Consider the following 13,606-nt stretch of genomic DNA (forward strand, 5'->3'; position numbering starts at 1 on the left):
CCAATGCAATTTGATATGGGGGGATAATCTTTTCAAGCTTTATTGGGGTCAGACTTGATACAGCATTTTAAATGCCTCTGCCTGGTAAGGTTTTTGTTTCAGTCTCTTCATAACCACAGATCAAGTGTGTAAAAGCGAGCAAGTGCTTTTCATTGTCTTTCAGTCTATTGAATTTGTGGCTTTAAAACAATTTTGATTAATAGTTGTATTTTAACAAGATTAAGATAATTAGTAATATAGAGATCTAACCTGAATGTTCAGTTCAGCATGTCAAAATGTTCTGGCTTGTCTTGATATTTCCGATAGGTGATGTTCGCAGCATGCACAGAGAAGAAATTGCTCTTGCTTGTTGCTGTGCTATGCAAAGTCATGTCCATCAACAAGGAGTTCTGAAAAAAAATAATTTCTTCTGGGCTTTGCTACTTTGCTGATGACTCCTTGTTTCCTGAATCACAATTCCATTTTGACATTTTGCGTTAAAAATGTATCACACTTAAACACTTCTGACTACTGAAATAGTCATGTTTTGTACATTATATAATATATTTTTAGTAAAATCTGACTTAAAGAATACTTGCTGCTGTTTACAAACCTGCCATTAATCTATAACTAAAGATGGCTTAAGCATTCTCATTCTTCTACATGCATCTCTTTGATTTACCTGTTACTTCAAAGGAATTGGGTTCTTCCACTTTGTGAACTTTTCCTGTGTAAACAAACAAGATAGGCCCTGATCTGCAAACGCTCTGGTGGCCTAGTGGTTAGAGTGTCTGATTCAGATGTGGGAGGTCATAGGTTCGAACCTGGGATGAGTCAAACCAATGACATAAAAATGGTACTAACAGCTGCCTCACTTGGCACTCAGCATTAAGAGGTTAGTGTTAGGACTGGTTGGCCTGGTGTCAGGATAATGTGCCTAGGTGGGACATGATGCTGCATGTCTGTGGCATGATGCCCCAGTGCTAGACATCACTATAAGCTGTCACACTGCAGACATTGTAGCAATATGACTGCAAAATTGTTAAAGCTATGTTAAAAATGAAAATCAAACACACATACCCTAATCTGCAGGCACATTATGACTGCTGAATTGGTGGTGTACAAATACAGGGCCTGTACTTAAATATTTACATAATATTTGATACAAAGAAATTTTTACAAAATATTTCATTAAGAACATCATGTTTTCATGGTATTTATCTGCAGCATTTGTTTTAAGTTTGCCATCTTGGACAGTACGTTACAAAGGTATGAAAGAGTGGTCACTTGGACATGCTTTTCTAGTTTATTAGGTGTGACTTAAAAATTTTACATGCAAGGTAAACCAAATAGCTAAAAAAATTATTTGGATTAGAATTATTTAATCTAGCACTATAAATATATATATATATATATATATATATATATATATATATATATATACACACATCATTGTGATGTCTTTCATGCCTCAATGACAACAGTGGACTTTTTTGTACGATAGGAAATCATTGCTCACTTGTAATGATCTAGCCCATATATTTTTGTATCTAGGTTAGTACAGGAAGAGAAAGAGTCAGCCATTAAAACAGAAAAAACTTAAAAGAATATTTTTCTTTGTATTACACTTCTGGTTAGTTCATGTGAAATAACTTTTCTGTAGCTTCGTGTACGAGTTCAAGATGGGGGTTCTCCGTCAAAGTCTGGAACAACTGTCCTCACCATTCAAGTACAGAGGAACCTGCTGGCTCCAGTATTTGTACCTGTTTCGTACAACACAACAATTCTTGAAACTAGAGACACGGGTGACATCATCCTGACTGTTACAGCCATTGATGCAGACACCAAGGTAAGTGTATGCTATATTACTTTGTCATCAGTAGCTAAATGCAACCCCATTGATGGAGACACCAAGGTAAGTGTATGCTATATTACATTGTCATCAGTAGCTAGATGCAATCCCATTGATGGAGACACCAAGGTAAGTGTATGCTATATTACATTGTCATCAGTAGCTAGATGCAATCCCATTTTTATATCCCCACCATAAGGTGGAGGAAATCATACTATGATGTCTGTCCATCTGTCTGACTGTTCCCTATTTAGTTTCTACAGAATAAGTTAAGTTCTCCACCAGCCATCATTACCAAACCTTGGAGGTATTTTGCATTTAGAATAAGGAAGAAACCTTTGATTTTTCAGTCAAAGGTCAAGGATGTTGTGACAGAAAGCTGACAAGTTGTTGCTACACAATAACAATAGTTCTGTGTTGCAACTTGAACCAAACTATCTACACAATAACATTAGTTCTGTGTTGCAACTTGAACCAAACTATCTACACGATAACATTATTTCAGTGTTGCAACTTGAACCAAATTTTGTGGGTAGCTTGTACTTGGGGTAAGGAAGAATTGTATCATTTTTGTGTCAAGGTCACTGTGACCAAAAAAAGAAAAATGGGTTTTCACATAGTAACAGTTGTTCAGCATCAGACATATAGAACAAATTTGATGGGTGGCTTGTAGTGTTGTTTGATTATCAGTTGTAATCGATCGTCAGTTGTTGAGTGAACCAATAAGATAATCAATTGTGAAACTCCATAATTGACTGCATAAAGGGAGACTGCTTTTTAGTTGCATGCAAAACCCAAAGGTAAGTAAAACTCCTGAATAAATTTAAAGGTAAATAAAATAGGGCCTTCCAATCAGCTGAAGTTATCTGAATTATTTATTCCATTAACATCGTACAAATATAAAAACATACATTATTCCATAGGCACAAACTTTCATAATAAGGAACATATAGTCATGATTACAAGTTTAAACTGTTAAATTGTTGAGTTAATAAATTTAAACAAATTCTGATGATTTGTTTCAGTTTGTATAATACTTTTGTAGTATTTGTCAATAATGACAAACAAGAAAGCCATGTCCTTCTATTCTTTAAATACTTTAAATTATAGACACATCACATATGATTGAAAGTGTTTGGGGGGATTGCAACAGTATGTCAGTTACACAAGACTGGTCAGCCATAAAATGTTTCTTTCAGTTAACAAAGTTGTAGAACAAAAATAACACAGTTGAAAAATATGTAATGTTTTTATCAGGTGAAACAGAAAGTATACATGTCATTAAAAGAGATTACTTCTGTACATTTATTAACAGTCTGAACTCTTGAGCAAAGATATAACTGTATAGCCAAAAAAAATAAAAATATTTGCTCTTCATAACTGATTATCAGACCTGCCAACTCTTAAGATTTTGCCGTAAGTCTTTTGGATGTTAATGGCATTTATTTGGTTTAGTTTTTCCTCACATAATTTATAGTATATTCATAACAGTGCAAGTTTTGTAAAATGTCAGTATTAGCTACAGTAAACTGCCAGTATAGAAACATATCAGAAAACCCATACATTGTACAAGTTGTTTTGTACAATTATTATGAAAACAGATTATATATGTAGATATAATATGAAGAATCGCCATGGAATTTACAAGTCTGTATCATGACAATCAATATCATTGTATCTAATTTCATTATTAGAAATAAAGATTGTAATTGCATGCTCATTACACTATCTTAAAATTATTTTTCAGCCACCCAACAATATTGTACGTTACAGCATAAGCAGTAGTACTGCTAGTGATATCGGACGACAGTATTTTATGATCGATGAGGCAACAGGTGGAGTCAGCCTCAGGAAATCAGCAATGTCTGATACCAACAGGGCTACATTGTACACTGTGAGTATTAAATGAATTTTCAATGCAAAAATGATAGTAACAGTAGTAAAAAAATCTATATTGATTATAAACATTTAATCATGTTCTGCTTGAAACCTTGAAGAATTTAGACATGGTAGCAAGAACTACTGAATGTATAAATCATTCAAACAGCTACAGCACCATGCATCTGTGTGTTTTCAGCAGGATTTTGGTAACCATTACTAATATAAGGAAGGCAGCTTAGTTTTTAGTTTTCTTTTGTGTTAAGAGTTTTGAAATTTCTTTTTCCATTAAGGCCAGCTTTTTGTTTTCTTCCAGTTACACAGTAGTTGTGAAAGGGGCATTTAATGTTAGCCTCATCTATCTATCCAGCTGTTTCTGGATTTGTTTGAACTCTCATTATCTTTTTTCTTTGAGTACTGGATTACTTCAGGTGAAATTTTTCAGTTATTCACTCTTCTAGCATCTTGTAGTTGAGTGTGTGTATCCATTTCGGAGAACAAAACAGCCATTACAAATACAGGTCATAACATTTCATTCTTGTAACTTTGAGCACATGGTCAGTGTGTCATAATGCATTAAGTGTACAGTGATGTTGCTTTGTCATGGAATCTGTTATACTTTGTAATCAGTCATCAGATCAAAAGTAGGCCAATTAGGAACCTTTTATGCATCCGTGACTTTTATTAAAAGTTTGCTTTTATGTCACTTTCTTGCAATCTTACTGTTATGTTTATTTCATGCTTCATTGACCTTATTTTGGAGTTGCATTTAACTGTGTTGTGCTGTATGGTATATGTACTGTGCATGTCTGTTTGTTCTGAGTAAAAAGTACTCGTGTAAATCACCAATTAGAGGGTGCTTTGATTAGAGAGTGTTTAAATTTTCTCATTCACCTGTTTCTACTATTTGCTGAAATTAAAATATAAAATAATTCTAGCAAGGTTTTCTGATGCTAAGCCTTTATTTAAAAAAGCTAATTCTCTAGCAAGCTGGGATATGCTTAAGAGTTTGAATAATTTGGTTTGCATTAACTGTTACTTCTTGGCATTTGTGTATAGTTGAGCCATGCTTTGTCTGACTGCTGTAGTTCAGGAGTTTTTTTAAAACATATTTGTAAACATTTTGGACTTTGATATTTTTTTACAAAGAAACTTTTTAAACACAGCATAATTTTGTAAAATTCACTTGAGATAGACCAATGAAATTTGGTATGCATCTTCGCATGCACTTTTTGATAACCTAATAGATTTGACATCACTCTACACTTTGAAGTTTTGAGCATAGATCATTTGGGACTGCGGTGGGGATATGCATGTTTTACAGACACAGCATTGTTCATTTTTATAGTCTCTTAAGATGGTCCCACAGTACTTAATGCAGGCTTAAAAAATACTACCAAGGGCCACAAAAGAATCATTGTTTTTCTTCTAGATTGTCTTACCGCAGATTTATTGGGAAAGAAAAATGTGACTTAATGTTTTTTGTTAATTTTGTACTTTTAGTTTCAAGTTATTGCAACAGACCTTGGTGAGCAACAACAGAGAACATCTTCCATACCAGCTGATGTCAGAATTACTGTGTTGAGGAATGATTTCACGCCAAGTTTTACAAACTTAAATTTTGAAACAACCATCAATGAAACACAATCTGTTAACACTGTAGTCTTTGATTTGGATGCAGCTGATCAGGACAGCTCCAAGCCATTTGTAAGTTTAAACCCAAACTCATGCAGTACAACATATAGGGATAAATTAATAAGCAGTTAAATGTTTTGAAACGTTCTTCAAATTAAACTGTCAAGCATGCACTTTCAACTTGTCTGTCACTAAAAATACAGGTTGATAAACTAGCAGCAAGGGAAGTAAGCCATTTGAGGTCTGTAGGAATGATGAGTTGGCAGATTAGGGGTTTTCATACAAGTATAAGTACAATTTTTTATTCAAATAATGTAAGAGATGTCAAATCAGTATTCATTTGTTGAAGATAAATTGCTATCAAGATCACGCCATCTGAATTATAATTTTGACAGCAAGTACAGTGGTTCCCCTCTTGAATCTGCCCACTCCCCCCAACCTGTAACTACCTGCTTTATATGGCCAGAATACCTTGGCACAGAGTAGTTTGTGTTCAAATTTACCCCTCGCTAATTCTGCCAGCAGTTGGCATGTTAGTGCAAAAATGTCAGATTTACCCTTCATGAGTGGCTACATTATGGGACTCTTGCATATATTGGTTGCTTTCTAAATTCAACACATTGAGAATGTACATAACTTTTAATCCATTCAAAGAGGTAAGTAATCAGTTGATCCTTACTTCTATGTGTTCCTTTGATGTTATGTTTTGTAACATTGGGAATTACTGACTTTTATTACCACCAATAATTGACAAGATAACAAAAGTTAATTGCAGAGAAGCACAGTATTAGTCAGCTGAAGTCACCATGGACTATAAATGGTTTGCTTAATAATTTGGCTTCTCTCTCAGTTTACAAAATGTATTTTTGAAAGGATACTAGGCTAATACCAGTTAATAATGTGACAAGCTCACTTCCTTTGTGTACACAGAGTTTTTCATTCATCTAACTGCACTATTGCAAATGAAGGAATAAATTGCCGCAGAAGGTGCAAAATGTCACCAAATATTCTCAGCTAAGAAGAAAAAGTGAAAGCAATTCATAACACAGTATGAGGGAGAGTCCTTTGATCGCTTGTGAGAAATTTAAAGAGAAACGTATATGCCAACCATTTTGCTTTTTAGTGTAATCATTACGCTTTATTCCCACCAAATTACATTTTCTAATAGACTGTAGAGATTACTGTTTTTTGGTACATTAAAAATAAATTAAAAATAAAGCAATAAAAAATTGTTTTTGTCATTTTTAGAATCATCTTTTTAATTTAAAATTAGAAATATTCAGCTAAACATCATCCATTTCTTCAGCAGTGGGAAAATGGAATGGACATACAATGATATATGCAGCTAGATGCTTGCTCCCTGATTTTATTGACAAGGTGTTTTGCACTATGATTGATGATTATTCATAAATATTTTAAATAACATTTATTCCATAATATTCCTGTGATTTTTTAATGAAAATAATAAATATGAAAAAGATGTTATTTATACCTTTTAAACTTTAAACATAATTATGACTCATATGTGTGTTCCCCCCATATAAAGCCACTTGAAAGAAGGGGTTCGGGTGGCCTTTGATAGGTGGACCACTGTATATAAACATTGGTAAGAATGTGTTTCATGGATAGTTTTATTAGGCATAACAAGAGATGAATTCAGTTTATTACAAGAATACATGTTTGATTTGATGATTTAAAAAAACAAATTATGTGGTATATTTTGTAGTTTGCTTAAATGTATTTCTTTTCAGACAAAAATTTACATAGACTATTGATCTTACAAAGAACATTAATTTAGTCAGTTACATGATATTAGCAAATTGCAGTTGTGTGAATTAAAGGCAGATTTATTGTACTTAACAGTGTGGTGAAATATGCGGTATGGGCTGTTGAAGCAAAACATACCTGGGACCCTGTGAAGGCACTTATGATATTTTGTACTCAGCCATAGATGGAATTTAAACTTTTCTTATCATTTTAATATGAACTCTATGAAATAAATGTACCCTAGCATATCATTTTTAAAACAACTGCCTTCCCTGGGTACCATGTATGTTTAAATGGTACATCCCTTTAGAGTTATGGCTGGTGGAAAAAGGGGTGCTGTGATAAAGTAACTACTGTAGTTTGAACTAATTGTATTTGTTTTCTCTGCCTTTAGGGACCATTTGCCACTCTGGAGTACATAGTCATTGGTGATGACAGCAGCTCCTTATATTTCAACATTGATTCAGCTGGGGTTATTCGTCTGGTACAAAGTGTATTGAATCAGGCAACAACAGTGTACAAGGTAAACGCATTTAACTGGAAAATTGTTGTGGATCTTAATACTGTAAAATTAATTTGTTGTATATTAAATTACACCACTTCTCTAGCATAGTAATTATTAATCACTTCTAAGGCACCAAATAATTAGCATCAGTTTTGCACTGATTTCCCTGCTCCTTTTTGAGAGAATGCCAGATTATTCATTTTCAGTTAGCCTTTTTTTATCAGATCTCAGCATTACCTTTCACAGTGAATAACCATACAAAAGTAAAAAATATATGGCAAAGAATCAATCTTTTAATTAGACTTCTTGGCTTTTTACTTAGAGCTGTTACAGTCTTTGTTATAATATGCTATATATGCATTTAATATCATAGCAATAATTATATGATGCATTCATCTGTTTAAAAATGCTTTTGTCCACAAGTTTGCACTGAGTAAAATGAACACATTTTATGTTGATATTTTTCAATAGGTTCGTGTCAGAGTGAGAGATGGAGGCACTCCACCCAAGGAAACTACAACTGTTGTTACAGTGAATGTGCGAAGAAATTTCTTCTCCCCATCCTTTCTATTGCCCAGTTATATCACAACCATTCAGGAAATACTGGCAGTTGGAAGCTTTGTTTTAGATGTGTCTGCCACTGATGCTGACAGACAGGTGATTTTATTTTCTCTGATTTGAAATTTGTTTGAATTTCAACTTGCAAACTTAATTGTTCTTCAGTGTAGCACCCATAGGGAGCTTAAAATATATATCTAGATCATCCACATTATAGTAGTCATACAGTATGTATAAGCAGGTGCATGTTCCTTATAATGCCTAGATGATTTGGTAAGTGTATGACCTTTAAAGTACAGCTTTTATTGGTTTAATTTTTTCATCAAATGGATTGTTTCATGTTTAAATTATAGGGAACGAAAACAAATACAAGGGCCAGTTAGAGTTGACCAATCAAGAATATTTGAAACTCTTGGTTCTTTATTGATCATATATATATATATATATATATATATATAGCATTCACTATTATTTGGCGACCTAAGAACAATTGATATATCACTGTTTATTTATTAATTGATGCATTCTGAATAATTTATAATCACTGTATTGATTGGCATATTAAGAATAATTTATATATTACTGTTTTTTTTTTGGTGTATTAAGAATAATTGATATGTCACTATTAAATGGTATATTAAGAAAAATGTATATATCACTACTTATTGGTTTATTAAGAATAAGAATAATCATATATCACTATTAATTGGTATATTAAGAATAATTGATATATCACTGTATTAATTGGTATATTTAGAATAATGTGTATATCACTACTTATTGGTTTATTAAGAATAAGAATAATTGATGTATCACTGTATTAATTGCTATATTAAGAATACTTCTATAATCACTTATTGGTTTCTTAAGAATTAGAATAATTGATGTATCACTATTAGTTGGTATATTTAGAATAATGGATATATCACTACTTATTGGTTTATTAAGAATAAGAATAAATGTTTGTATCACTATTAATTGGTATATTATGAATAATTGATATATCACTGTATTAATTGGTATATTTAGAATAATGTGTATATCACTACTTATTGGTTTATTAAGAATAAGAATAATTGATGTATCACTATTAATTGGTATATTATGAATAATTGATATATCACTATTGATTGGTATATTTAGAATAATGTATATATCACTAATTATTGGTTTATTAAGAATAAGAATAATTCATGTATCACTGTATTAATTGGTATATTAAGAATAATTGATACATCACTACTTATTGATTTATTAAGAATAAGAATAATTGTTATGTCATTGTATTAATTGGTGTACTAAGAATAATCAATATATAACTATCTCATTAGTCTAATTATCACTTATTTTGTTCACTTTTCCAGGCCCCATACAATACAGTCATGTATGCCTTTGTAGTGGATGATGACTTATTTGATATTGATCGAAACACTGGACGAATTACAGTCCAGAACTCTCTCCTGGGTCGAACTCAAAACACATACCAGGTATGCTCCTGTTTCTTTACATCTTATACAAGTAACTGATTTCATATACTCTCTCAATGACAGCCTCTATAGGTTCACATTTTCCCAACTGATTTTATGTCCCACAAGGAACTTGGGGACGAGATTTTGACAGCCATCTCAGCTTCTAATTTTCACATTTATTATTATGTCCCACAATGAATTAGGGCTCTCACAGTTGTCTAGAGTCCATAGATTTCACACAAAAATAGTTTGAACCTTTATTTTTGAAGGCTCACACATTTCCTTTAACATCTCTTTGCAACTAATGTTATACACATTTAAAAATCTATTTTTGATCTGGCCTTGTGTATATTTGAACATTCTGCATACAGAAAAGAGAAGGGTAAAATAAATATTGATATAAAAAATATACCGGTTGGAATTAATGCCAGTGGATCATTCCTTTACTTAGTGTGACAGTGTACAAGCTTTATGTAGTGCATTGTTTTTATCATGAATGTCTTCCATATAATAATTTATTGATATTGTACTTCATTTTGTTCTACAGTATCAAATTTATGCATTTGATGGTGGTAATCCTTCGCAAAAGAGCAACAATATTCCCGTGACCATCAATATTATTAGAAACCAGTTCCCACCAGAAATCCTGAATCTGCCCCGCCAGGTCAACATTGACAGTAGTTACTTGGAGAATAATTTGGTTTTCACTGTTCAGTACAGAGATAATGATACCCAGGTAAGAAATTAAAGTTAGTCAGAAAATGAACAATCATAAATATTGGATAAAACTTTAAAAGCCAAAGTGGTCTCAAAATAATTTACAAAGAAAGTAACAAAGCAAGCAATAAATGTTGTAGTTATTTCATAATGTGTGTAATTTACACATGAACATCAAAACGTGACATTTATTATCATTTACACATGGACATCAAAACATCTTTTCAAAATATTGGATATTAAAAAAATTGTGAAATATTCTGTCATTTACACATTGACAATGAAACGTTTTGAAATATTGTCATTTACTCATGGACATCAAAACATGTTTTGAAATAGTATGTCATTTGCAGATGGACATCAAAACATGTATTGACATATTATGTCCTTAACACATGGAAATCAAAACTGTTGAAATTATTATGTCATTTACATATGGACATTAAAACATCTTACGAAATTTTACGCCATTTATACATGAATATCAAAACATCAGCTGAAATTCTGTGGCATTTGAATATGCAGTAGATGCTGTAGCAAAACATCCAAGAGTTTAGCTTCCTGTTTCAATCCTTATTTACAGGTTTTCTATGATTATTATAATATACTGCAGTTTGTTTTTTATTGTCTTATCTCTCTCTCTGTGTTTATTTTCTTATTTAATAATGTCTAATTGACTTAGCTGATATCATCTGTCATGTACTATACAATATAACAAATGTGTCTCATTCCATCTTGATGTGTCATGTGCTGTAGATATTACATAACATGTGTACCATTCCATCCTCATTTTTCACTGTTCTACTTTTTTACATTTATTTCTGAATCCTACCTAACTTTATAGTTTTCTTTTGATGATCAATTTGTTAATCTTTTCTTTATTTCCATGATTACAGGCTCCTTTCAACACTATTTCAACAGAAATAGTTGGAGTTGTGCCAACCTCTGATCTCTTCAAGATAAATCCTGTGGTAGCAAATCAAGCATCAATTCTCATGAACAGAAATGCCAACACAGGAACACAAGAGAATTACTATGTACGTTTTAAAACTCTAAACACAAAACCTCGTATTTCTAGACTGGGTGGGGATAGGGGAGGGAAGGGACAAACACATTAATTTCTTTGTGTTTTAGAACACATTTTTCAAAACCGTTGTCTATATCATGCCAAAAGAAGTGGGAGCTAAGTGCCTTTCTGAAAGATGCTCAAAGGCAGCTGACCCTGCCTGACCTGACCTGCACTAAACTGACCTTCAGCCCTTGGATTATGAGTCAAATACTCTACCAACCAGATACTGCACCTTCCACAAAACCATTCAGCTAAATGAAAGATTGGATGAATGAGTCGATGAGTGATAGTCTTACCAAATCTGTTCTTTGGGAGGTTATGCATAGAGGTCGGATAAATAATAAGCCGTATGCTAAAGCTAGTGGTATACACACATTCTCAGGTCATTGTTATTTTATATTACACATGTTTTTAGCTAATCCCTTCTTTTTGTTTGGAATTCTTTATTAAAACATTTTGAAAGGTAACCCATACAGTATTATTTTTTGTAAATAAAAAGCATTTGCAGCTATAGAAATGGGTGATGTCAGGACTGTTGGTATATTGGCAGGACTATTGATTTTAGTTCGGTGTTTAACAGAGGACATAACATGTAATTACTGTTACTGTGATCATTATGCAATGTTTGTTTAATTTTAGTGAAATTATCTTGTTTCTCTTTCCGAAGTTTATATCATCTTTATTGTTTACTTGTAAATGACTTCTCTTTGTGCTGCCAAAATTGATTAAACTTGAGTGTTTACACACAATATTGATCCAGGCAAATAGTTTTAAGTTCTGTCACAATCCACCATTAATGGATCAACATCATGTTGTTTCTTAGGTGTGCACCCTCTAAAGAATCACTATTTCAAACTCTGTATTATTGATGGAACTTTACATTAATTTATTTAACTCTTTTTCAATTTCTTTTCTTAATACAGATTTGGGTTAGGGCCAGGGATGGTGGGTCTCCATCTAAGACAACTGAAGCACTGCTTCAAGTGATTGTAACCAAGAATTTGCAACCCCCAACCTTCCTACCATCCACATACACTGTGATCCCAGCTATCTTAGAAACCCGCACTCCTGGAGATCCTGTCATCGCTGTAACACTGGTTGATCCTGACAATAATGTAAGTATAGGCTTTGTAAAAAAATCATTTGTTATTGAAGAAATTAGTTTTTAGGCATGATTAGGAACATTTCATATCATCATTTGCAAAATGTGGAAAATTGATGGCCACAAAATATATAAAAAAATCACAGTAATCTGGTGATAATTCCATAGTGTTGATGAGTGATCTTTGAAGATGTTGAAATATAAGAAAAGAAGAAAAGATATCCAATATTATTTTTAGTACCAGTCACTTGAGTGAATGCCAAATTTGCTATATGGTATATCTACAGCCACTTGATTGAAGAAAGATGACCTCCAGAATTTCTTAAAGAAATGAATTAAGAAGCCAATGAACTGTTTTTTCCTCTGTGAAGCAGTAGAATGCCTCCAATTCATGAGTAACTGCCCCAAAAAAATGATGGAAATTTATGCTCATGAAAATAAATGAATTTGCAGTAACACAATTTACGTAATCTGGTGATAATTTCCAGTGTTGTTGAATGTTTCTTTTGAAGATATTGAAATGTAGGCAAATAAATAAAATCCTGATCTAAAAGATGTCCAATAATATTTTATTTACCAGTCACTTTATTGAATGCTAAATTTGCTCTGACATATCTGTAGCCACTTGTTTTAAGAAAGATGAACGACACAAACTTTACTTGTGCTCATAGATTTTGGTTAATTTACAACGTCTTTTCTCTTTCATCAGGCTGTTGAATACACATTGGCTGGAAATGCTAAAGGCCTGGAATATTTCATGATCAATTCAAGAACAGGGCAGATTGCTGTTCAGAAGTCACTTCAGTATGATCCAGATGTTCCAGCATCCTATGTTGTAAGTTCTTTATGGCCTTCAATCCGTCTTTGTTGTTGCTTTTGTTTTGGGTTTAATGCCATTTTTCAGGTCATAATAGGTGATTCGTAGTGGCCAGTATATATGGTGAAGAAAGAAATGACGAATACCTGATGAAGAACAACCAACCCACAGAAAGCTACTGGTAAGCTTTCTCACATACTCAACATTGGCTGAGCTTGAGATTAGACCCACATGGACAGAGGTGAGATGTCAGTGATT

At 32.7% G+C, this 13,606-nt stretch overlaps 1 protein-coding gene across 1 annotated transcript in view; it reads left to right on the plus strand.

The window, feature by feature from the left end:
• Positions 1 to 13,606, plus strand: part of LOC149805912 (uncharacterized) — a 273,589-nt gene that overhangs the window by 71,990 nt on the left and 187,993 nt on the right. Inside the window, exons 45-54 of the mRNA XM_089934933.1 lie at positions 1,643 to 1,828; positions 3,579 to 3,725; positions 5,213 to 5,416; positions 7,506 to 7,634; positions 8,088 to 8,273; positions 9,539 to 9,661; positions 10,191 to 10,379; positions 11,257 to 11,397; positions 12,353 to 12,544; positions 13,241 to 13,366. Of these exons, the coding sequence (XP_089791059.1) occupies positions 1,643 to 1,828; positions 3,579 to 3,725; positions 5,213 to 5,416; positions 7,506 to 7,634; positions 8,088 to 8,273; positions 9,539 to 9,661; positions 10,191 to 10,379; positions 11,257 to 11,397; positions 12,353 to 12,544; positions 13,241 to 13,366 (1,623 nt within the window). The remainder of the gene's footprint in view (positions 1 to 1,642; positions 1,829 to 3,578; positions 3,726 to 5,212; positions 5,417 to 7,505; positions 7,635 to 8,087; positions 8,274 to 9,538; positions 9,662 to 10,190; positions 10,380 to 11,256; positions 11,398 to 12,352; positions 12,545 to 13,240; positions 13,367 to 13,606) is intronic.

The sequence above is a fragment of the Sinohyriopsis cumingii genome, chromosome 2 (assembly GCF_028554795.1).
Source record: "Sinohyriopsis cumingii isolate HCF-2022 chromosome 2, ASM2855479v2, whole genome shotgun sequence".
NCBI classification, from domain to species: Eukaryota; Metazoa; Mollusca; class Bivalvia; order Unionida; family Unionidae; genus Sinohyriopsis; species Sinohyriopsis cumingii.